The sequence below is a fragment of the Metopolophium dirhodum genome, chromosome 1 (genome assembly GCF_019925205.1).
Source record: "Metopolophium dirhodum isolate CAU chromosome 1, ASM1992520v1, whole genome shotgun sequence".
In the NCBI taxonomy this organism is placed as follows: Eukaryota; Metazoa; Arthropoda; class Insecta; order Hemiptera; family Aphididae; genus Metopolophium; species Metopolophium dirhodum.
In genome coordinates, this window is record NC_083560.1 from 37,675,491 (window position 1) to 37,699,406 (window position 23,916).

Genomic DNA, 23,916 nt, shown 5'->3' on the forward strand with positions numbered 1-23,916 from the left:
AGGGTATCTTTTTTCTCTATTTATTGCCATAACCTATTCATTTTGTAATATCTATAATACACACCTATCTAATACCTTGTGTAATATCTATGACGTATACCTACCTTGAAAGTTAAATTATTGTTTGGACCGTGTTGTATGAGAATATGACGTGATGATAATATGGATAGTCTATTAGTCCATTAGTCCATCTTAAATTGTAGTATACAAACGTATTCATATAGTCAAATTGCCATTGTCCGTCAGGTTCAGTTTTAATTTTTAATTTTTTTATTTTCTTAGTCGTATACTAGTATTACAGAATAGGTTATATTTTGAAGGTTAAGTCTTACCTAAATTTTTAATTAAAGATTGTAGTTTGAAAAACCTAAACAGTGGCCAGCTGAGTATTGTAATTACTAAATTTGAATAATATGGAAATAAAAATAAAATATAATTAATACAAGACAATAACGAATGTAAGGCATGTGTATAGAATGCACACTTATTATAAAATTACAGAATAATTTAATAGGCTATTAGGATTTCATCAAAAATATTAGCTCGTGAGTTATAACTGCTGGAAGTAGGCAAAATATTGATATAGTATTATTATTATTATTATCTTTATTGACAGAAAATTTCATTTACAAAACAATATATATTAAATTGTGTAGAGGCACAGATACAATAGAATTAGGTACAAATTATATAAAATTCACATGAAATTATGTAACAAAGAACATATTATGAGGTACATAATTGTACAGCCATAATTAATTATTAACTAAAATTAATATCCATAGTGTTTCCTATAGACATCAGTTTATTTGTAGGTGATGATTTTAAGTATGTTTTAGAAGCATTATTGATTAAAAAACTTTCTTGATTTCTGGTGGATTTGGTATCAATTCAAAAATTTAATCGTTCCAGTAAATAAGGGCAGTCTATTGAGTTATTTAATAGTTTTAATAAAAATAAATAATGAAGGGTACTTCTCCTTGTTTAGAAATTGTATATTAAAATATGATAATATTCCATCATGTACTAAATTAACTGATTACATAATATAATGTATGTAATGTTAAAAAAATAATTTAAATATAATACGACTAATTGATGGCGTATCTATTTTATACATTTTTTTTATTGTAATAACTCTCTCACGAACATTAGTGTCAATGCCTCCTTGCCAACCCTAAATTACACCCAATACTAAGCTTACTATCTGCAGGCATCAGACATCAATTGCACTATAAATTATAACTGAGTATATTAACTATTATACAACATAACTACAAATATTTTAAACTGACAATAAATATTAAAAATTCAAATATACAAATGAGCATTCTCTATTTATCAAAAAACAATATAAATACAATATTTTTATTGATAAATATTAAAACAAATATGTATATATTTGTTCACTTTATAAATTATTTGATAGATCCAAAGTATACATTTTTTTTTTTCAAGTTTATGTCTGTATAATCATGTATGCTAACAAATTTAAAAATTAGGAGGTCTATCAATGGTTAATGCTCCCGCATTACACTGTGCTACATTCATTGACGCTCCTAGCATGGTCCAAGTATTTTTGATGGTATTGTAAAATTCTACGGAATCCAAAATAGATAATCCGTCACGTCCACCGACGGCATATAATAATCCTTTTAATGCAACTATACCTATATTAACATTTTAATTTAAATGTAGTACATTTCAAATTCATTGTTTCATAAAATAATTTTGAATTGTTATAAAAGTATTTACCTGCATATTTTTGAGGCAAATGCATGTCTGCCATTGTAGTCCAAACTCCTGTGCTTGGTCTGTATGCTTCTACACTTTTCAGAGTTTCTGATCCATCATAACCACCCACAGCATATAGAACACCATCTAAAACTCCTACACCCACACCAATTCGATGTTTACACATTTCTGCGACTGGTGTCCATGTATCATGACTGGGATGATAACATTCAACAGAGTTTAACATCTCTTGTGATAAATCATCATCACCTCCTACCTACACAATTGAATTAAAACAATTAGCATAAAAAAAATCTAAAGCCAAGAAAAAAAGCATTTTTCAATGAGTGATTGAATTATTATATATGAAACGTTGAATAATTACGACTTTTTTTTGATACCTATATTAATTATTATTCATATCAAATTAAATATTATAAAAGTTCAACAATTTTCTCATTAGAAATTAAAAATCAAGCTTAATCAACTAATAAAGAATCATAATTTAATGAAAACTAAACAATTAACCTATATTTTTTATTGTTAAAATATACATTGAATAAAATTTAATTTACTTTTATATATTATTTTAAGATGTTTACAATATTAATAAGTAATAACCAGGGTTAGGATTTATATGCAAAAGCATGTTTTTTTTTGCGACTTCTGATTATTGATTTTGTCAGTAATGTCCACGAATCACCTCATGATGAGATAAATGGTGGTATTTTTATTTTGCATGTTTTTGCATATTTTGGATGAAATGCATATTATTGCATATATTGAATAAAATTAATATTATCGTACATTTTGATTATAAGAATGCGAAAAATAAATGTTTTATAGTAAATTTCATAATACTTGGTTTTTTGTCAAACATAAATTTTATTTTTATAAATACAATCCTATGGTACAATAGGTATGCGATAAAAGATTAAATAATTTGACATTCATTTTCGAAAATTTGAAAAAATATGTGATCGTAGCATGTAACACTCGTAGTGAATGTGAATTATAAAATTTATTTCTAAATTATTTTTTTTTCTCAATTATATTATATTAAGACGCCCGATGCCGATGCCATTTTGTCCTCAAAAATATATTTTGCGGGAATAATGATACCACCTTATAGAATCAACCAAATTTCATAATTTTTTATTTAATTGCTAGAGAGAAATATTCTACAGCCTGCATCGACCTCTGTTTTTCAATATTTCATTCTCAAACTTTATAATATGTCTAAAAAAATACAAGATAAAAAGCATTTTTTTTACAAATTTTTTAATACAATTATTTGAAATAAAATACAAAATCAGAGATTGGTGTGGGCTGTAGGAAGTCTTTTTCTTTCAGATAAAAAAAAAGTCATCAGAATCCAACAATTCTACAAAGCTTGAGCGTTATTCCCAGAAAGTCGTTTTTTTTCGATATAATACACCCTATCAACCCCCCCCCCCCCCCTAAATAGGTATCAGGTAGTAGATTAGTGTAAAAGTCTTATAATTGAAGTGGCAACTAAAATATAAAATTTAATTTTCAAATTTTATAGAATTGTGAAAAATTTGAAAAACTGGTAACGTGACCCTAAAGACAAACAGCTAATCACTGATGTATTTCAACAAAAAATATTTTTTTTGTAACTATATTTTTGTGTTTATCTTATAAAAGTTTAAATGCATATTTTTGTAAATAAAATGCATATTTTACCGTTTTTTATTGCATACAAATCCTAGCCCTGGTTATTATGTTTGAATTATAATGAATTATAAGAATATGAATTTGAATTATTAAGTTTTATAAATTACCATTTTTTTTATATGTCGACTTCTGATACGGTTGATGGAATTTTTATTTGCGAATTGGGCACTCATAAGGTGTTATGGATGCATGCACATTTAAATGGTAAGTTAATGTTTTCTGTGTTAAAAATGTTTTTTGGCACGCATTGCATTTGAACTCTTTGGGATTTTCTGTGTGTTTTTGTTTGACATGCTGTTGCAGCGAATCATAGTTGAGATATTCGTTTGGGCAGCGTTGACAAGGGAATACAAATCGCTTCTCTTCATGTCTGTACCGATGACGCATTATTGTATCTTCTCTTGTAAATGACAAATTACAAATATCACATTTCCATTGTGGCTCAACGTGGATAGCTATGTGTCTCAACCAATGTGATTTATACAAGAACGACTTGGGGCAGAACATGCATTTGGTTTTTTTCTTATATTTTTTTTCCACTAAATACAGAAAAAAAGAATTTTTTAGGTACTAACATTTACACACCCACAGTATATTACTAGATCTTTAATTAAGAAACAACATGGTTTTAATTATTTAGTTACTACGATTTCCACGTATATAATATATTACCATTTTTTAAATTTTGTTCTTGAATTGGAATTAAATTATTGCCATCATCTGATGATAAAACAGTAGACGACAATGGTTTTAAAGGGCTTCTGCGTTTCTCAAAATCATGATTATTTTCAGCCGAGACAACCACTGTACTAGGTCCTGGCAAATATTTATCATCATCACTAGTGGTGGATGATGAAACGCCTAGCTCTAAAATATAGAAACAAAATGGTTTTAATTAATTAGTTACTACGATTTCCACGTATATAATATATTACCATTTTTTAAATTTTGTTCTTGAATTGGAAGTACATTATTGCCATCATCTGATGATAAAACAGTAGACGACAATGGTTTTAAAGGGCTTCTGCATTTCTTAAAGTCATGATTATTTTCAGCCGAGACAACCACTGTACTAGGTCCTGGCAAATATTTATCATCATCACTAGTGGTGGATGGTGAAATGCTCAGCTCTAAAATATAGAAACAAAATGGTTTTAATTATTTAGTTATTACGATTTCCACATTTCATTATTATTAATAACTATTAACTATTTATATTTTTATTTTAGCATCCAGTATGAAGATTGCAGAAACGGTGGACTAGGGCTCTAGGCGATACCGCCTTGATAAAAAAAATGCGCTTATGTGTAAGACCCCTTGGGTAGTGTGGAACATTACACTTATTTGGTGTACTCAATATCTGAAGACTCAACCATTTCCATCTGCAACAATGATTCACACGTGTACGGAGGCGGTGACTGCTGTTCCATTTGAATTATTATGATTTATGAATGGTTGCCAGTTCAGAGGTTGTGGATTATGCTTCAATGGTCCTGGAAAAAGTAAGCTGTTAAAACAATGTGATATATATATTTTTTGGTTAAATTATTGTTTATACATTTTTTTTGCGGTGACGACTCTTTTTGTAAGGTGCGGTGAACGTCAATCCACATGTACCACACATGAATTCTTATTTATTATGGTGTGCATTCAAGTGGTAATGTAAAGTTTTCTTCGACCATAGACATTTTTTACTGACCTTACATAGGTGTTTTCGTCTCTTCGTACAGTGATTATTTATTCTGTATTCCTTCAGTGAACTTTTGTATTTGAATGTCTTTGAACATGTGTTGCATTTGTTCGCTGTTAGATTGCTTGAATGAATATATTTTGTGTGTCTTACCAAGTTGTCATTTCTTTTAAACACTTTTGAACAATAATTGCATAAATACTTTCCTGGCATATGTGTGTACATGTGCTGCTGATACCATGAGTCGAACGAGAAGTTCTTTTGCATATACTGCACTGGTAGCGTTGGTGTTTGTTTGAACATTCATCGCTGAGAGTAGACTCTGAATTGCTGTTAACAATGATTGGTCGGGTACGAAAGGACTCTGAAAAGTAACAGAAAAACATATTAGTATAACTCATTAGTCATTGGTAAGTACATTATGTTCAAATTACTTTTGTTGGCATCACCATCAATATTTTTTATGTCGTTGACAACTGACAAGAGGAAACGATCCATGATGATTACTTGCCAAATGGCACAGGAATGTTGATCGGTTCTTAAATTTAATATTGCAAGCATCACAATAATTATTGTTCATTATTACATTAAAATATCAAAAAAAATAAAATAAACAAACATCTTATCAATTGTTATCATAGTGACTGTGGCGCGCTAAGAAACGTTACCACATTCATATAATCAGTTGCACCGGGGTCATCTAATTTTTGATAATGTGATTATGTGCATAAGCTTATCAATTATCAGCGTCCCCGTTACATCTTATAAATTTCAATCGCCATAACCTAATAATTATAATTTTAATCATTGCATCACAGCTTTTTACTTGTTTCCAAACGTGGGCATTACGCCATTACCTTGACAATTGTTGAAAAGTTAAGTTACAAAGTTAATTATTTCACCTACTTAGCGGTAAATACATTGTAATGATAAATAATAAGGTATAACCATTAGACGATCACGACTAAGTCTAGTCGGCCATTGAGACACAATTTTTGATTTTTCCTGGTTTCTAATTATGTATATAATTTTATTATTAAATATATATCAAAGCTATTATCTAGCTACGTGATTGCTACATAAAAATTACTAAACACTGCAATGAAGTATGGACTAACCACTAGACTACCGCGGCCAGATAGACATTTTTATGTCCATCCAAATGTTTACGGATTAAATAAAGAAAACTTGGCCATTGTGATACTATTAGGTATTATATCGTCTTTAGGAGAAGCAATGTGAGCAACAGTTCCTCCTCAAAACATAAATTTTTTATGGTTAATATAAAGTGTACAATTGTATTGGGTTTGAATTTTGTGTAGTTTCTCATATTCATGTGGTTTAAACTAAAAAACTTTAAACTATGTAGGGTAAAACAGTGGATTAGGGCTATTGGCGACAACCACATAAAAAAAACGCACCACGTGCAATGGCCCCTCCTTGGGCGGTGTGGAACGATTGCAAAAAACTTATAATTGGTAACAGCCTGAAAATTATTTATGAAATAACAATAAGATTTGTAATGATAATATTATTATAATATATTTTAAAAATAAATGTATATTTTTGCTATTTTGTAGAGTCCATCGCTACAAGTCCCATTGTAAAAAGGTTTGGTTACACCCAGTGATAAGTGTCCAATCAAGGATGACCGTTACCATTGCAGTATATGCCAAAAAAAGTACAAAAAACATGGTTACTTCCAAAAACATATAACAACACAAGATAAATAGTGTCCAATCGAGATATATTATAATAATACATAAGGCTATTTGATTTACATACAGAAAAAACATTGTTCTGTAGGTATCAGACATAGGGTCATTTATGGTAGTCATTGTGTGAAAAAGTTTTTAAATTATACAAGACATCGGTTCTTATTGATCTGAAATGAAAAAAAAAAATCAAATTAGGTAAAATAAATATTTCACATTAACTGAAGTATATAGGTACCTTTTATAAAAGGTTTTAACATTTTGTTTTAAACGCTCTGGCGTATCTTGTATCAGTATTGTTTGGCTTGTCGATTGTTTTGCCGGTGTTGTTGTGGGTGTTAGCAAACCTTTATAATTATTTTTTATATTTTGCGGAAAGGTGCTGTTTTTTAAATGTGTAGTTAATGAATTTATTTTTTTTTTATAGTGGATAATGTTATTGTTATAATAATTTGGTAGATCGGAAGCAGGGATTTCAAAATTTTGTAATGTTAGTTGGTTTAAAATATAATTAATGTAATTTATTTTTTTTTTTCATTTTGTCTATGTTAAGAGGACTTTTATTTATAAGATTGTTTTTTATTTTTTGTATTTTAGTTTCTTGCATGTTAAGTATATTGTTTAATAATTGAGAGGTTTTTTTTAATATAATAATATCAGTGTTTGATATGTTTATTGAATGGTGAAATGCTGATTTATTGTGTTTCATTGTTGACCTTATTATATTTTTTTTTCTTAGTGATATGATTGTAGTTTTTATAGATTTTAAATTTAATTCTGTATTGTAATTCAGGGAGAAGTATGTGGAGAATGTTTTTAAATTGGCGTACAGTTGTTTGGTCTGAAAAAATAATATATTATGTACAATTATTTGTTATATGTATTAATAATATATTTATATTTTTACACTTAAGAATTGATTGCGAAGTATTAATCCGATAACTACTGTCTCCGTAAATGAAAATGTTGTACATATTGCAGGGTCCATATAGTATTTTATGAGATGATCGCTGACATCGACCATCATAATATCTTTGGACTCAAATCTGTATAACAAAGAACAGTTTATCAAATGTAATATAATTTTATTCAAACATGTTATAATAATAACACTCACCGCGGCAGTTCATGGTATTCAAAAGTATAATTTTTTTGGTCTATTATGTACAATAACTTTTGAAACTCTTACATTATTATTTTAAAAACATATTCTCCATCAACAGTGAATGCATTTTTTATATTTTTTTCTAACCTTTCATTGAATTTGTATAATAAATTCAATTTGCATATTATCTGATAATGTTTTATAATGTCCTTTATTGAATTTATTCCAGTTTCATCATTCCTAACAATACAGAAATATGAGATTTTTTATATGAATATACATTATAAAATAATGTACTGTATGAAGAAAAACATTAAGGCTTACACATTGACATCAACAACAGGACCAAATGGAAATTGAACAATTCTATCTATATGCCTATGGATGATATCTTCAGTAACCTCATCCATTATTATCAACGTCCATAATACTGATGATGGATTAATAAGTTTCGGGTACCAAGCGTCTGTCATTTTCGAGTCAATTGGGGGGTAGTTAGTCCAAGATTTATCAAAGCCATATTTCGAATGCCTGCAAATACATTGAATTGAAATGTACAAGTTTGTTTTATTTTGTGTTTATATTTTTTACTCACTTATTTTCTTCGTACTTGAAGATTTCCCTCAATTGGTTTGACATGATGATATTATAAATTTTTTTTTTGTAACTCACTATAAACTTTTTACTTTTTTTTTTTTTAAAGATTATTGGCATTTTTGACACATGTCTCTATTATTTTATTTTTATTTTCAATATAATTATTATGCAATTTTTCAGTTTTAATTATGTTTATTATTTGGTGTATTAAGGGATAAGTTGAATTTTTTTTATTTTGAGAATTTTTAAATATGGTTGATTGAAGTTCTAAATTATTAGTTTCTACATATCCCTTGATATTTGCATAAGCTTTGTTTTTCTTAATTACTGTATTAATCATCTCAATGTCGACAAATACATGTCCATCGTTCCAAAGCTCTTTGAAGGCACTTGCTATTGAATTTACTGCCTACTCCAAAAATGTATGTTAATATTTGTCTTAGCATTAGTTTTATACAATAAATCAACAGTTTTACTTACATTACTCTTTTCCTTCAGTTTTAAATGTTTGTTTTTTTTTATTAATTTTATTTGTTATTTTCGCCTTAACTATACTGATATTCCTCCCTAAAACTGGTCTCGGAAATTTATCCGGGTATTGTATAATTGGGTGAATTTTGTTTTCAGTTATTAAATGATAAATAAATAAAATAAAATAATAACTAATAAATTATAATGTAATTTATTATCAACCCGTTGTTTTATTACTTTATTATTTCATTTTTTCACTTGTGCTTATTGATATATAAAAATAAATAAATAAATTATAAGTAATCAGGCCCGTACTGGTCTCCCGGGACACCTGGTGCGCCCCATGATCAATTTAGAAATTAGTGCCCCTTTTCCCATTTTTTAGATTCTGAGTGGAACGAAGAATGTATTGATTTTACAATGATGTGTGTTTTTTTAATTTTTTTTTTGTGTCTGTCATCACCTTTTAGGACAGTAAAAGTGCTTGGATTTTCTTGAATAGTATATTTTTTTAAATTAGTTATTAATTATATAATTTTCACAATTTTTGTTGTACGTTTAATTAGCATATTTTTTTTTTAGTTAATTTATACAAAAAAATATTGGTATTTTAAAAAAATCTAAAAAATAAAAAGTTATTCTGTATATAAAAATATAGTTGGCGCCCTATGAATATATTTTTCTCGCGCCCCTTAAAGGTAGCCAGTACGTAATAGTATAGTATATAAAAAGGTGGGCAAGTATATTTGATGATCTTATTGTGAATAAAATAATTTATATAAAACATATTTAAAGGGAACCTTATTTTAAATTTTTACCCAATAAATAATAATTTTATAGATATTTATAGAATAAAAAACTAAAAATTTGGAAACTGGAAATGTCCATAACCAGCTCATAATGTTATGGTGTATAGAAAATGCTAATGTAAACAACCAGTAAAAATTTCATGTATATACGTTTATTTTTTTTAAAGTTACACCAAAAGCCAAAATCAATTTTGTCAAAAACAGATTTTGCGTAAAAATTACCTTTATCCCCTAATTTTTGTGTTATTTTTCCAGGTGCTTTTGAAAACTATTGAGAATTTTAAAAGTTGACCTACTGAATGCATTAACTAGATTCACCCACTTTCCCATCGAACAAGATACTGTTGAAGAAAATCGAAGCAGTTTTACTGCCCCATACCGTGATGACAGACACAAAAATAAAAATAAAAAAATAAAAACACACATCATTGTAAAATGAAAACATTCATCGCTCCTCTCAGAATAAAAATAAAAATATCAAATCAAATATTATTTCACGCCACTACTGCCTATAATATAGGAATACTGTGTTTCACTAACTACTTATTTATTAAAGACAACCAGAGAACGGAATTTATTGTAAATAAGAAACCAAAATATTTTGTAAAAATTTACTAAACAAAATATATGAATATCGATTACCCGTTAGCTGTTTGTTAGTTTATAAATTAGACAGTACACAGCAGATCGTACATAGCGAGAGCTCGTCGAAAACAATAAATAATTGTGTGTGTAGTGTAGGTATTATAGAGCAGTGTGTCAGGAAATTGTGGCTTTTTAATTTACGCCACACTGTAGTATTTTTGCTGTAAGGTTCAAACAAATTTTACCCCCGAGGTGTTTCTAACAAATCTAGACGTAATCGTCTAGTTATATGATTTTATTTATAAATGATTAAATATTAGGTATCACGGGATCTGTTATATTCTTACGAATTACATTAGTTCATTATACGAATATGAGACAATTGCAGATGTATCTTCAACTAAAATAACATTAGATAATGAATATTTCAAATTGTATAGATTGTAAATGCGTATTAAAAGATAAATAAAAATTTTCAGTTTGGCGCCCCTTACATGTTGGCGCCTGATTTAGCATTTAATAATAATTTAAAGACATTCTTTATTGTGATGTGTGTTCCATTAAAAGTTGAAAATCATAAAATATTAGTTATTATATATAATATATTTACCACATATAAAAGTCCATTCAGTACTCCGACTCCAAAATCAACTCTTCTAGTAAACATACTTGTTACCATACGCCATTATTGAGTACTGAAGTTATAAACTTCTGCACTATTTAAAGTATTACCAGAATGTCCGCCAACCTTGAATTTATTTCATAATTAATACTTAACATGTATCTGATTTATAATAAAAATAACTAAATAAATGTTATATTTCAACATAACTTACAGCATACATGCAATTATTTAGTACGTCAACTCCTAATTGTTATCTTGTAACTAACATGTCAACGGTTGATTTCCAACAAGCTGATTCTCATGATAAATCTAAAACATCGACAGACTTCAGAGGAGATTTCAAACTATCACCACCCATGCAAACACTAAATTATCTTTTTATACAGCTGCAGTAAAGGGTGTTATCATTTTTGATCCAAACTTCTACCGGTTGATTTTTGAATCGTACCATTCTGTACTACCTGAAGCTATATTCCCTGATCCACCAACCACTAAAATAACCTGTTAAAATTAAATCAATAAAATATTTGAAAGAGAGATAAATTATAACGGCATTATACTTTAAGTAAACCACTAGGATGTCTAGGTTTATGCCGGATGCATTTAGGATTAGTAATAACTTGACCTGACTGATTTCTCTTAAGAAAATGAAAATGTAAAGCCTTGAATACATAATCTTGACCTTTAAAATTTATAAAACATTAAATATTAATTCATTCAAAATAGAAGCATATTTACAGAAAAAAACTTACATTTAGGGCAATCATTAATAATAGGTTCGTTGAATACTTTTTGAAATATAAAATGTTCCGATGTTAATGGTAATTGAACATGTTCCAATAATTGGAGTAAAATACATTTTCTAGAATCCAATTCATGCTTTACCCAACGAATAACACATTCAAATACCTACGAAAATAAATAAACTTAAAAATAGGGCATTGATGTAAATGACTAGTGAATGTTCTTTTGGAGCTACGTGTATGTAGCTAAGTCAGTTACTAATTTTAAATTTATCAATAGGTAGGTATATGTCATGCTGTTAACTGTTATAACAATTCCTCATAATAAAAACTTTAGTTGGGTTTGTTTCACTGATTCAGAATGTACGTGTTTACTTTTTGCAATGAACTCTTAAAAAAATACAGGTTTGAATACTAACATTAATATTGATTAAATTTTACCTGGCTATAACAAACTTTTTAAATACCTAACCAGTTTTAAAATTTAAAATTAAATACAAATTTTAGAAGTATTTAGATTATTTAAATATAATTTTTAAGACATCCTTTGTGTCATATATATATATATTAGAGAAACAATACATCTAGGTCCTTATAAAAACAAAATTATATTAGGTATATATAAAAGTAGTTTAATATTTCAATTCCTAATACTAAATTAAAACAATAATCAATTTCAGTTTGCTTACTTTTTCTTCAGATAGCACCGTAAGCTCATCACTGGAGATCAACTTAATTAACTGTTCAGATGATAAGGATAGAAATTTGTCAGCCTCAACTACTTCTCCAAGAATCAAAATATAACAATAATATATTGTACAATTTCCATAAAGTATTATTATCATACAGAATATTTCATACGTAAAGTTTTGTTGAATGTACAATTCTGAACTTGTTAATAATTTTGTACAGCTGTGTAAATCAGCAAAAGCTTTTATACCAAGACAATTTTCAGGGTGCAGTTGTTTCTGTAAAAATGCACAGCATGTCTCGTTTATATCGTTCAACTGCATAAGATTAGCTGCTGGTATCAAAATCTTAAGAAATAAATAATTAAAAGTTTAAATACATTTTTTGTTTAAAATTAATTCAAGGTTTGTCTATTATAGTATTAGTACCTGAACATTTTTTTCGGTGACCATGATTTTGCCAGAATAAATATAGTCCACTAAGAGTTGTAAGGTGGTAGAATCTAATTGCTTAATAACAACAAGATCTTTATTGCACAATAAACATCTTTTCTGCTCAATTTGTAAACATTGCATGGAAATAAGGACTAGCCGATGCTAAAACCATTTTATGTGCAAATATTATAGTCCCATTATCTGTTTCCAGTTTAATATCACAAAAAGCCTTATGTCTAAAAACAAAAATTTGTTACTAATGTTTATCTGGCAGTTTAAATCACTTTCTACTTACTGGCGCAAGGATTCAAATACTTGAAACAGTTCCCCATAAGGCGATATTGTATACTCAAATTTTGCTGGTTCACAACTAGTGGACATTGGTATTTCTTGTAGATGTTGCATTTTAAATTATATATTTATTAAGTCCCGGGCTTGGACGTCTCACCACTACCTATAACAATATTCAAATATACTCTTAAAAATATTAAAATGACATAGATAAAGTAATGCAATTAACACATTGACGGACAATCACAAAAAAGTACTGCTGCAGCAGTATTTTTGTTTGGTGATGCCCGGGGACACTTTTGAATTCACATGTACCTAATAGTACTGCTGTATCAGTACTCGAAAACCGACCAAAAAATGGACACTACAACTGCTCAAGCGGTGGTTTTTTCAATGGTATCATATGAGAGACCAAGTCGGCAACTTGTTGGTGAAATCGTCGGTGAGTAAATGACTGTCAGCCGATAATGTTTGCACGGCAGAAGAAAAAAGGCGCATTCGTATTGCCCGAACGGTCAGTCGTTACGGCGGCAAAGGGGACGCGCACTCGTATGGCCGTACAGGGTGAATAATCGCGTCGCGATAGTCTGAAGGGAACGTACTTGCGCGGCGGCAAACAAGTTCTGACGGATAAACACATACGAGGCGTTATAATAACGTGAGCGAATACGGTGGCGGATAATACGCGCGCGCGTAATGCTCAGATTGATATATTTGACGCCGGCGCAGGACGGAACGGAAAACGTGTACGTGGCGTAATGATAACGTAAGCGGACACGACGGCGAACAATGACACGCACTAGGACGAGTCGGACGTGACGGCACAAGTGCACAACGACGGCGAGTAATACGCGCGCTCGAAGTTGGACGCACGCTTAATACCTATTTTCCGTAAAGAAAAATTATTGAGGAAATTGCGCACATTTTTCGACGAGTACGATGTATACCACGGACTATGATTAACAGGACTGGACACATAAATAAGTATATATGTATAACTGTATATATATTACTGGAAATATATAACTGTATATAACTGGAAACGAACAATATTATAGTGCACTGTATAATGAAAAGATCCACATCTGTTACGGAAAGTCAACGAGCGGTTGTAGCGCCATCTCCTAGTATCTGTATTTTTCACCAGCTTCCTACACTTTTCTATTACTATTACAGTGACTAAATTGTAGTTACTCAATTATGTCGCCACCATCGCTCGTTAACTTTCCATAATAGATCTTGATCAAATGATAAAGGTTCGTTTCCACTTTCCAGTCCTGTTAATCCGTGACTCGATTTAAGATAATATACCTTAGGTAAATCTTAAGGTGTGATCCACACGCTCAATGATAGTTTTATCAGCTAATGCGAGCTCCTTGTCTCTAGTCTTCGAGGGTGGAACACAAATGAACCACAGTTGACCACGATAGATTCATTAGGTAACCGGGTTTCACGTAGGTCACCAGTTTAACGCATAGACCTATAAAGTAAATAATGGACAGCGCATTCCACTCCGCCCTGCCATCAATGCACGGGAATCGTATGAGAGAAAGAAAGAAGAAAGAACGATAAGAGAAAAGAGAGAAGGAACCTAAAGGAGGTAATCATTGACGTATGAAACTAATACTATATTTCCCCCACGTTCTCTTTTCTCTTTTGTTCTATATCGTACCCCTGACCTCTCTCTCTCTGAGAGCCGTCCATTAGTTTATAAAGTCTATGATTACACGTTACCACGATTAGAATACGTAAATGCCCGCACGACGCGCAAAATTGTCAAAACTGCCGGTAAAATTCTATTGTTACGTAACAATCTTCCAAAGCTTCAATCCCGGACTCGAGGCACAATCGTCGGCCATTGTTATATTCTGTGCACAGCAAATCTTTTATTATACGATATCGTATATAGTATTATCCATTTCGGCACAGTCATTATTCTCACTATTCAATACTATTAGACTAGTAGACTTGTTCATGTTCGCCGAGGATCAACCATCAACGTCAGGTAGTTATTTTGTAATTGTAAATTGTGTGGTGAAATATATTGAATAGGCTCCTAAATATAAATTTTAATTCTTAGGGTTATAGGTACCCGCATTTATATCATCAAAAACACAATTTAATAGCATCGTCCTCGATTGGTATCATCACTGATTTGAGACCACGATAAAAAAGTAAAAACATACATAATCATATTCATTATTCTAACTATGTTAAATTCAATAAAATCTTATAATTCACCACCATTGAACTAATATTGTGTTCGTGATTTGATGAACTACCTACCTAAGAGAGTATTGTTGTATGGAAATTATTTTAGAATGTCCGTGTAAACTCTGTAACAATAACAATAATAATAAAACTGGAATTACACGCTTGGCCGTATGCATACAATGTAGAAGCATAATTAATTACTTATTATTTTTAATTATAAATGAGTAATCTCAATAGTAGAACTAAGATTTATATGTATTTTTACATATTCTTTTGCCATTTATCAGTAATTACCTACTGTTTTTGTTTTTAATGTCCGCAAATCACGTCATATTGAAGCAAATGGTGGTTATTTAATTTTGCATATTTCTCCATATTTCTAATAAAATGCATATTTTATTTATACCTATTTTACCAGTGATGGTTGTAAAAGAAGAAAATAGATTATTATACCCTATTTATTTATTTTATTATATAAGTAGTAAGGATAGTCATTTAATTTATAATATCTTATCTAATTGATATATTATACTCCTATAACTGCTACAGTACCTATAGATTAGACTTAATATTTAAGATTATTCTATAACTATACCTATACTTTACCTGCAGTATGTGCTTTGACATAGTCATCGTATATCATGAGTGTGTTGCGTTTTGTTTGTGAATGCCAAAAATACAAAGTAACAGTGCAAAACTTTGACAGTATGTCAAGAATTTTCTGATACATTTTTTAAAACCCATGGAAAAACACTATATTTTAGTATTTGTAATTGTACTAAAGTTTCATATTTTTACATATTAGAATACGCCAAAAGCATATTTTACCAATTTTGATTACATATAAATCCTAGCCCTGTTAGTAATTTAGATAAGAAAATCTAATTTGGTTGTTATTTATTTCAACAATTATTTATATTTAAAACAACTAGTAATTTCTTAACAGTTAACAGTTGCACCCACATATGTTGTCTCCGTCTTACAACATAAAAAATTTTTGTTTACCAGTTTCAATAGTGTGTTGTTAATTTTGATATTAGAGTTAATTGATCTATCATCGAACTTTTAGGTAACAACATGATCTGTGTTCTCTCATTGGTTTTTTTACGATATTTTAAATTTTTAGTGAATAATTATGATTATTAAAATATTAATGTTGTAAATAACTCAATTAAAATCTTAAATATTTAAATGTTGTAAAAAACCAACGAGAGAACACAGATAGTTGATAATTGGTCAATTTACTTTAATATCAAAACTAACAGCACGCTATTGAAACTGGCGAACAAAAATGTACAATGTCATCCGTGCGTAAGACGGAGACAATAAATTTGGTCTAAATATTAATATTTTATAGAAATTATTTTATTGGTCCTTACTCTCTTTTAACTTAAATTAAGTATTCAGTTTCAACACAATCATGATATAAAAATTAATAATAATTTTTAACTTTTCTTCAAAGGTGTGAGTACGTTAGATAATATGTCAGTAAACGAAATGGATGTCTTACAGACTTCATCATATTGTGAAAGTGATTTAAAGCAAGTACTGAAATCCAATGCATCTGGACCAACTAATTTTAGAAATAGCTATCACTCTGTTAAAATACTTGAAGGATTACAATCTTTACGCAAGTATGTTGAGAGTGATTTTAGTTGCTTGCTAAATAAATATTGGTAATAATTTTTGTTTTTAGAAATGAAGTTTTATGTGATATTAAATTGGAAACAGATGATGGTAAAATAATATGCGGACATAAAAATATTTTAGTAGCAGCTAGCCCATATTTTTGTTCAATGTTTAGTACTTTTAATGAGAGTGATAAAGATATAGTTAATATGAGAGAATTCGATTCTGACGTCTTGCAACTATTAGTAGATTATATTTACAATGGTGAAATTATGGTTACAAAGGAAAATGTTCAGGTATGAATGATTATTTAAATTGTTATAGATTTCTTTAAAAATGATTTAATTCATTATTTTTGACTTCTCAAGGTTTTGTTATCAGCTGCAAATATCCTACAATTAGACTATGTAAAAATTATATGTGCTGAGTTCTTACAAACACAACTGGATCCTTCAAATTGTATTGGTATCAAAGCATTTGCTGATTTACATAACTGCACAAAATTGATGTCAAGTTCTGAAGCATTCATTCATAAAAAGTTTTTGTATGATATTACATCACCTAATTCTTTATATCTGTTGTATATAATATTATTATCTAAATATTATGATAATTATTTTCAGAGAAGTGGTAAAATGTGATGAGTTCCTATATTTATCTTGTGAAAAAGTAATTCAGCTTATCTCCTGTGATGACCTTGATGTTCCATTTGAAGAAAAAGTAAGCTAACTAAAATTAATAATCGTTAAATTAAAAACCAACTTACCTAACATATAAAATGTAAATTTAATAAATTATAATCATACTAGATGTCCCGCAAATTTGTGTCGGTGTGCATCACTTAATGAACTAATTCGACCTAGATATACAATTCGCTTGTGGCCGATTGGACATTGGTACTTGGTATAAATCAAAAGTGGTTCAAACTACTCTTTAAACCGTTTTCTATTATTAGTTAAAGCCAGTCGATTTATCCCATCTTAATCACTTTTAAAGGCTTTTAACACAGTAATTTTGTTTGTTTTGACCAAATATAAAATACAAGTCTAAAATTATATTCAATCATAATAACTATTTTATTTTTTGTAATAATTAGAAACCCTATAATAAATAAATATATATATTTTTACCGTATTCTATAAAAAATTCTTAAATTTTCCTATGGATCCTATAATGGATAGAATAATGGTGGTAACATTATTTTTTTAAATCAAATAAGTAGTTCCAGAAACTACTCCGAATAAACAAAAAAACAATTTTTCTTCTTTATAATATTAATAGTATAGATCAGTGCTTATCAATCTTTTTAGTACTACGACCCAAATTTCCCCCGAAAAATTTTTCGCGACCCACATTGTTTCACTTTTCAAAAAGTAGGTAATAAAAAACAAAATTTGTATTATATAAATATGTATACATTTTTATTAGGTATTTAGTATTTTATAGGTTCATTTTATATAGTACATTAATATATTTTTACAAATGTACTTTTAATAATGAGGTGTATGTGAAGTGTGTGCTTGTTTTCTATTATGGTTAATAACAGCAATGACATCGACGTCAATTTTAGTTATTTTCAAACGTAAGGAGTTCGATAATTTTAGCTTGTTTCTATGTTTGTTTTTGATGCCCACCATTGCCGAAAATCCAACTTCACACATGTATGAAGATGAGAAAGGGAGTAGTATTTTTATAGCTTCAGTTGAAAGAATTGGAAATATTTGTTGAGACGACAGCCAAAACTGAATCACATTTTTGCGTCTAAATTGAAGTTTTAAAGATGAATTTTCTGATAAATCTATGAGTTCTTCGTCGGCTTTTGTCGATATCCCAGTAGATATAGGTTTCTGAAACGGATTCACAACCCAGCTATTATGTTCATATTTTTTCATTTCTTCAAGAAAGTAAAAATTAAAATTATCTTTCAACGAAATTAAATGCAAACTGATATGGCTAATTATGTCATCAGCTACTTTTATATCATTTTCAGTTATGAAAGTTTGAAATGTTTCAAAGCAATCATAATTTTGCTTTTCAATGTTGCTTTGCCATAAAGTAAGTTTTTTCATAAAACCTTTAATTTTGTCATGAACCGCAAAAATATCGGCTCCTTGTGTTCCTTGTAAATATAAATTTAGTTCGTTAAGTTTCGAAAATATATCAGCTAAATACGTGAGCTTCAGAATAAATTCTTTATTCTACAAAAATTGTGCCAAATCAGTTTTTTCTTTTAGAAACAATGCAACTTCTTCACGGAGTTCCACAAGTCGTGTTAATACTTTCCCTCTTGACAGCCAACGTACCTCAGTGTGTAAAAGAAGTGATCTATGAGAATTTCCCATCTCCTCGCACAACTTTTCAAACGAGCGTGATTGCAATGGCCTTGTCTTAATGAAGTTGACTATTTTCACAGAAGTGTTCAAAACGTTTTTTAAGTTATCCGGCATGTGTTTTGATACTAAAACTTCTCTGTGTATATTGCAGTGAGTCCACAATGCATTCGGACTAACTTCAAGCATTCGAGTTACAACACTACTATTTTTACCACACATAGCTCTAGCACCGTCCGTGCATAATCCGACACATTTCACCCAATCAAGACCTTTTTTATTGACATAAGAATCAAGGGTGTTGAAGATTTCTTCGCTAGTACCTCGAATAATTGGTTCACAAAACAGCATATCTTCATGAGGTCCATTGTTCCATATAACGTATGAATACAAGCAGCTGGCATAAACCTTGAACATCGATAGATTCATCTAGTTGTAGCGAGAAAAAGCTACTTTTACGAACTCTTTGAATTAACTCATCTTCTGTCCTCTGAGACATTTCATTAATTCTACGTTCAACTGTATCATTTGATAGTGGTATCATTTCAACGTCTTTTGAACTCTTGTCACCAAACATTACTCCAACTGCATCTTTTATCGCTGGCAACACTAAATTCTCTCCGATTGTGTGCGGTTTACCAGCTTTTGCGATTCGTAAACTTATCAGGTACGAAGCGTGCATAGCTTTTTCATTGACCTTGGTAAACTGCTTAATTTTTGTTTTGGACGTTTTTAGTTCTTTCAGCTTTGTTTCAAAATAAGAGAGTGGCTGATCTTTTAGATCAAAATGCTTGGTCTCAATATGTCGACGTAATTTATTAGGACGCATACTCTCGTTTGCAAGCATTTCATAACAAATAATACACTGTGGTCGTGGATCATCAATATCTTCATTCCAAGAAAAACCAATTTTCAGGTATTCTGAATCATACTTTCTCGTCACTTTTTTTCGTTTTATATTTAAATTTGAAGTTGAAGTTCGCTTATTCGTCAACCATTTATCCATCATCAAATTTTTGTTGATAATTTGTTGCAGAAATAGCACCAAAACGAACCGACAAAACACCCGTATTATAAACTATAGTACTATACGTATTATAAACTTGCACAAACGGTAAATAAAATAACAACCAGCAAGCATAGGTACAACTTAGTGACTAACGACTGATAGTCGTTGTTGTCGAGTTGCGACTTAATCGTATTTTATCGCGGAATTCTTCTGATAACGACAATTTAATATCCACTGTAATAAATATATGACGAATTATTAGTTATCATTATTACTCACAATTCATCCAATTTCTTGGAATCTATATAATTTGAAAACATGAATTATTATTTATTACCCACGTAATTGTTGTTACTATATTACTACAATAAGATAAGTATAATATTAATTAAACATACATTTCTTTGAATCTATAAAGTTCAAAAAATTGTTCGCGACCCACCAAAAATTGACTGACAACCCACACTTTGAGAAACGCTGGTATAGATGTACAGTGAAAGCTTGAAGGGAGTTTATTGGAATTACTTGTTTTTAAAAAAAAAATTAAGAAATGTATGAATACTTGAATACCTCATGTCTAGATAGTTGATCTAAGCTAAATTAATTTTTTTAGTATCAGCATAATAAAATACACAGTTATGGATAGTTGAGTATGGCTATTGCCTAGTTGTGGAAAGCTAGGTATTATAGCAAATCTTTAAGCAGTAAATCTCTATCTACTTCATAGCCACAATGCAATCAGAGCCTCACTCAATTGTAGGGCATATTGGGCCTCACCTTATAAAAAATTATAATCTGAGGCCTTTTCTAAAACAAATTGCCCAGGCCTCTCCACCTTAAGGTTGGATTTGTGTATGGTAATTAATATGTATTGTTTATGTAATAAATCACAGTAAACAATGGTATGTAGCTATAAAATAACAAATCATAAGTTAAATATAATTAAATTACCTACAACTATTACTATCAGTAAATTATATTAATGTTGATTAAAATTAGATTCACTACCATAAAAATATAATAATTATTTCTTAGATTGTTATAAAAAAAAAGGAACCCGCGATCTGTTATTAGACCCAGTGGATGGAATGACAAATAAATAGGTCTGAAAAAAATAGATAGAAACGCAATTGATCTTATGTAATTGGGTAAATTTTGTTGTATTTTAATTTAATTGTATTTTTGTTTTGTGTAGGTATTTGAATGTGTTATTAATTGGGTAAAATATGATTTGAATTCGAGAAAAGATTTTTTGCCAGAATTAATGGAACATATACGTTTGCCATTAATAGCATCAAAGCCAGATATATTAAAAAATATAGCTGAAGAACCTCTTCTTAAAAATAATCCCAAATGTAAATGTTATTTTCATAAATATGTTTTCACTATAAATATAATATGTGTTTTATTTATTATTATTATACTTTATTCAGGTAACAAATTTGTATTAGAAGCTTTAAGTTTCCATCTACAAAAGTCAGTTCAGAATTTCACCATTTCTCATTCGGTTCGGTATAAACCTAGACAGTTTGGTGGCTTAAAAAAAGTATGATCCTGTTTTAATTAATTTATCATCACAATTATTGTATCGATTTAATTATATCAGGTCATTCTAATGTTCTACTGGTCTGACACACTTCCAAAGTGTTATACAGAATGGTATGACCCAGCAACCAACATACGGAGAAGTGCACCAGAAATGAATGATTGTCGTAGGAAAGCGGGTGTAGGGGTCATAAGAGATCAATTTGTTTTTGTTATAGGAGGAGTGAATAGCTCAAGTTCTAAATCTGTTAGTATGCTTGATGTATCTTCACCCTTGCCATGTTGGATACCGATGATCAACATGTTGGTTAGTCGAGCCTATTTAGGAGTTGGTATATTAGACAATAATATATATGCAGTAAGTTACACCAATATTTTACTTATTTTATATTATAGAATATAAATATTTGATATATTAAATTCTAGGTTGGTGGATTTAATGGTTTTGTTCCAGTAAATAATGCTGAGGTGTTTGATATCAATATTCAAAAATGGAAAATGATAGCTAGTATGACTACTAATAGAAGCCTTTTTGGTATTGGTGTACTAAATGGTCGTTTATATGCGGTGAATAAATATTTTGTGTTTTTTTTTTTTTTGTAATTTGTACTTAATGCATTTAATTTAATCTAATTGTGTAGGTAGGAGGTTTTGATGGCTATGATAGTTTGAAGTCTGTTGAAAGTTATGAACCCTCACTTGACACATGGACACCAGTTGGAGAACTATCTGTATGCCGTGATAGTTTTAGTATTGGGGTCATGGACGGAGTTATGTATGCTATCGGTGGCATTGATGGATCTGAGAATCTTAAAAGTGTCGAGGCGTATAGACCAAGTGATGGAGTATGGTATTTTATTGCTGATATGCATTTGTGTCGAAAGAATTCTGGTGACTATCATAATATTTTTTTTGAAAATAATCTGATAAAAATATTGTCTTAAAATAACATTTTTATATAGGGGTAGTGGTATTAGATGGTTTATTATATGTTATTGGCGGAGAATCTGAAGAATCAGTTGTCAATACTGTAGAAGTGTACAACCCTAAAACCAATACCTGGTCCATGGGAACATTGCCAAGAAATGACATTGATGTCTCTGATGCCAAAGTTTATAGTGGAGTAGTCATTAATAGGCCACCACATTTTATTACTAATTAACATAATATTATATGTTCTCGTTATAATACACTTTTATTTATGTATGATTTATAACGAAACATTTTTTTATTCTATCATTTTTTTTAAATTTCAATTTAAAGTTCAATTTAAAGTTTTTTGTTTTATTTAATATTTTAATTTTGTATTGTATCCAAATTTAAAAAATACAATATAATATATTCAGTAGATGTGTTCATAACAGTATATAATCATTTTTATTTATTCTATCAATTTTTTATTTTGTGAATGTTCAATTTAAAGTTTTTTGTTTAATTTAATATTTTAATTTTGTATTGTATTCAAATTTAATAAATACAGAATATTATATTCAGTATATAATCATTTTTTCACAGCAATGCCTTGCTTTAAACTGCATATTATCAAGTACAAAACTAAAAAAAAACTTCTATTTCATGACCAACTACACTTAAGTATCATATAAACATATTCTGTATTCAATAGTAAAACTATTATAAATAGGTATAATTCATTATTTTCTTACCCTAAACAGTAGTAAATACCCACATTTTAAAAAATTAGAAATAATAAAGTTATATAAGTTCTGTTTTCCATGACGTATTTCACGTACTCGTAATTGTAAATAAGTATTTGTCAAAATGATTTCAAATCAAATAAATAATTTATTCTTAAAAAAGGTGGACAATTTGTAGCGCTCTCTTGTATAGTACCTAGATGTCTAGAGGGAATGGTGTAACAGATGTGTTAAATTTAAATTCAATGTTAGTTCAATTTGTATACAAAAAACAATTCTCAGCGAAGGCTATAATATAAGGCTATATTATAAACTTATAATATTAGATAGGTACTAATAAATTTTAT

The 23,916-nt window shown here is 29.3% G+C and overlaps 1 protein-coding gene, 3 long non-coding RNA genes and 1 pseudogene across 5 annotated transcripts; 1 reads left to right on the top strand and 4 right to left on the bottom strand.

Annotated features, from left to right (window-relative positions):
* Positions 1 to 675: 675 nt before the first annotated feature.
* On the bottom strand, positions 676 to 14,483 carry LOC132936640 (kelch-like protein 2; annotated as a pseudogene).
* LOC132936642 (uncharacterized) lies at positions 3,601 to 6,004 on the bottom strand. Its single transcript, XR_009663505.1, has 6 exons — positions 5,557 to 6,004; positions 4,991 to 5,486; positions 4,642 to 4,925; positions 4,368 to 4,562; positions 4,105 to 4,299; positions 3,601 to 3,971 (listed from the first exon to the last, which is right to left on the bottom strand). It is a non-coding gene; the product is annotated as an uncharacterized LOC132936642 (long non-coding RNA).
* LOC132936641 (uncharacterized) lies at positions 6,768 to 7,884 on the bottom strand. Its single transcript, XR_009663504.1, has 3 exons — positions 7,745 to 7,884; positions 7,076 to 7,678; positions 6,768 to 7,007 (listed from the first exon to the last, which is right to left on the bottom strand). It is a non-coding gene; the product is annotated as an uncharacterized LOC132936641 (long non-coding RNA).
* On the bottom strand, positions 8,342 to 9,165 carry LOC132936643 (uncharacterized). The gene is made up of 3 exons (XR_009663506.1): positions 9,020 to 9,165; positions 8,538 to 8,948; positions 8,342 to 8,473 (listed from the first exon to the last, which is right to left on the bottom strand). It is a non-coding gene; the product is annotated as an uncharacterized LOC132936643 (long non-coding RNA).
* Positions 14,484 to 14,831: 348 nt separating the features above from the next.
* LOC132934319 (ring canal kelch homolog) lies at positions 14,832 to 23,475 on the top strand. 2 transcript variants are annotated; one of them, XM_061000613.1, is made up of 11 exons: positions 14,836 to 15,192; positions 16,864 to 17,035; positions 17,098 to 17,326; positions 17,399 to 17,574; positions 17,654 to 17,750; positions 21,565 to 21,724; positions 21,803 to 21,915; positions 21,976 to 22,272; positions 22,341 to 22,481; positions 22,556 to 22,805; positions 22,877 to 23,472. In XM_061000613.1, exons 1-11 carry the CDS (start codon positions 14,940 to 14,942, stop codon positions 23,074 to 23,076), a joined length of 2,088 nt encoding a protein of 695 aa, XP_060856596.1. In that variant the 5' UTR covers positions 14,836 to 14,939; the 3' UTR covers positions 23,077 to 23,472. The 2 variants fall into 2 exon arrangements, with proteins under 2 accessions (XP_060856595.1, XP_060856596.1); XM_061000612.1 differs by having other exon boundaries at positions 14,832 to 15,192; positions 21,565 to 21,915; positions 22,877 to 23,475.
* Positions 23,476 to 23,916: the final 441 nt, after the last annotated feature.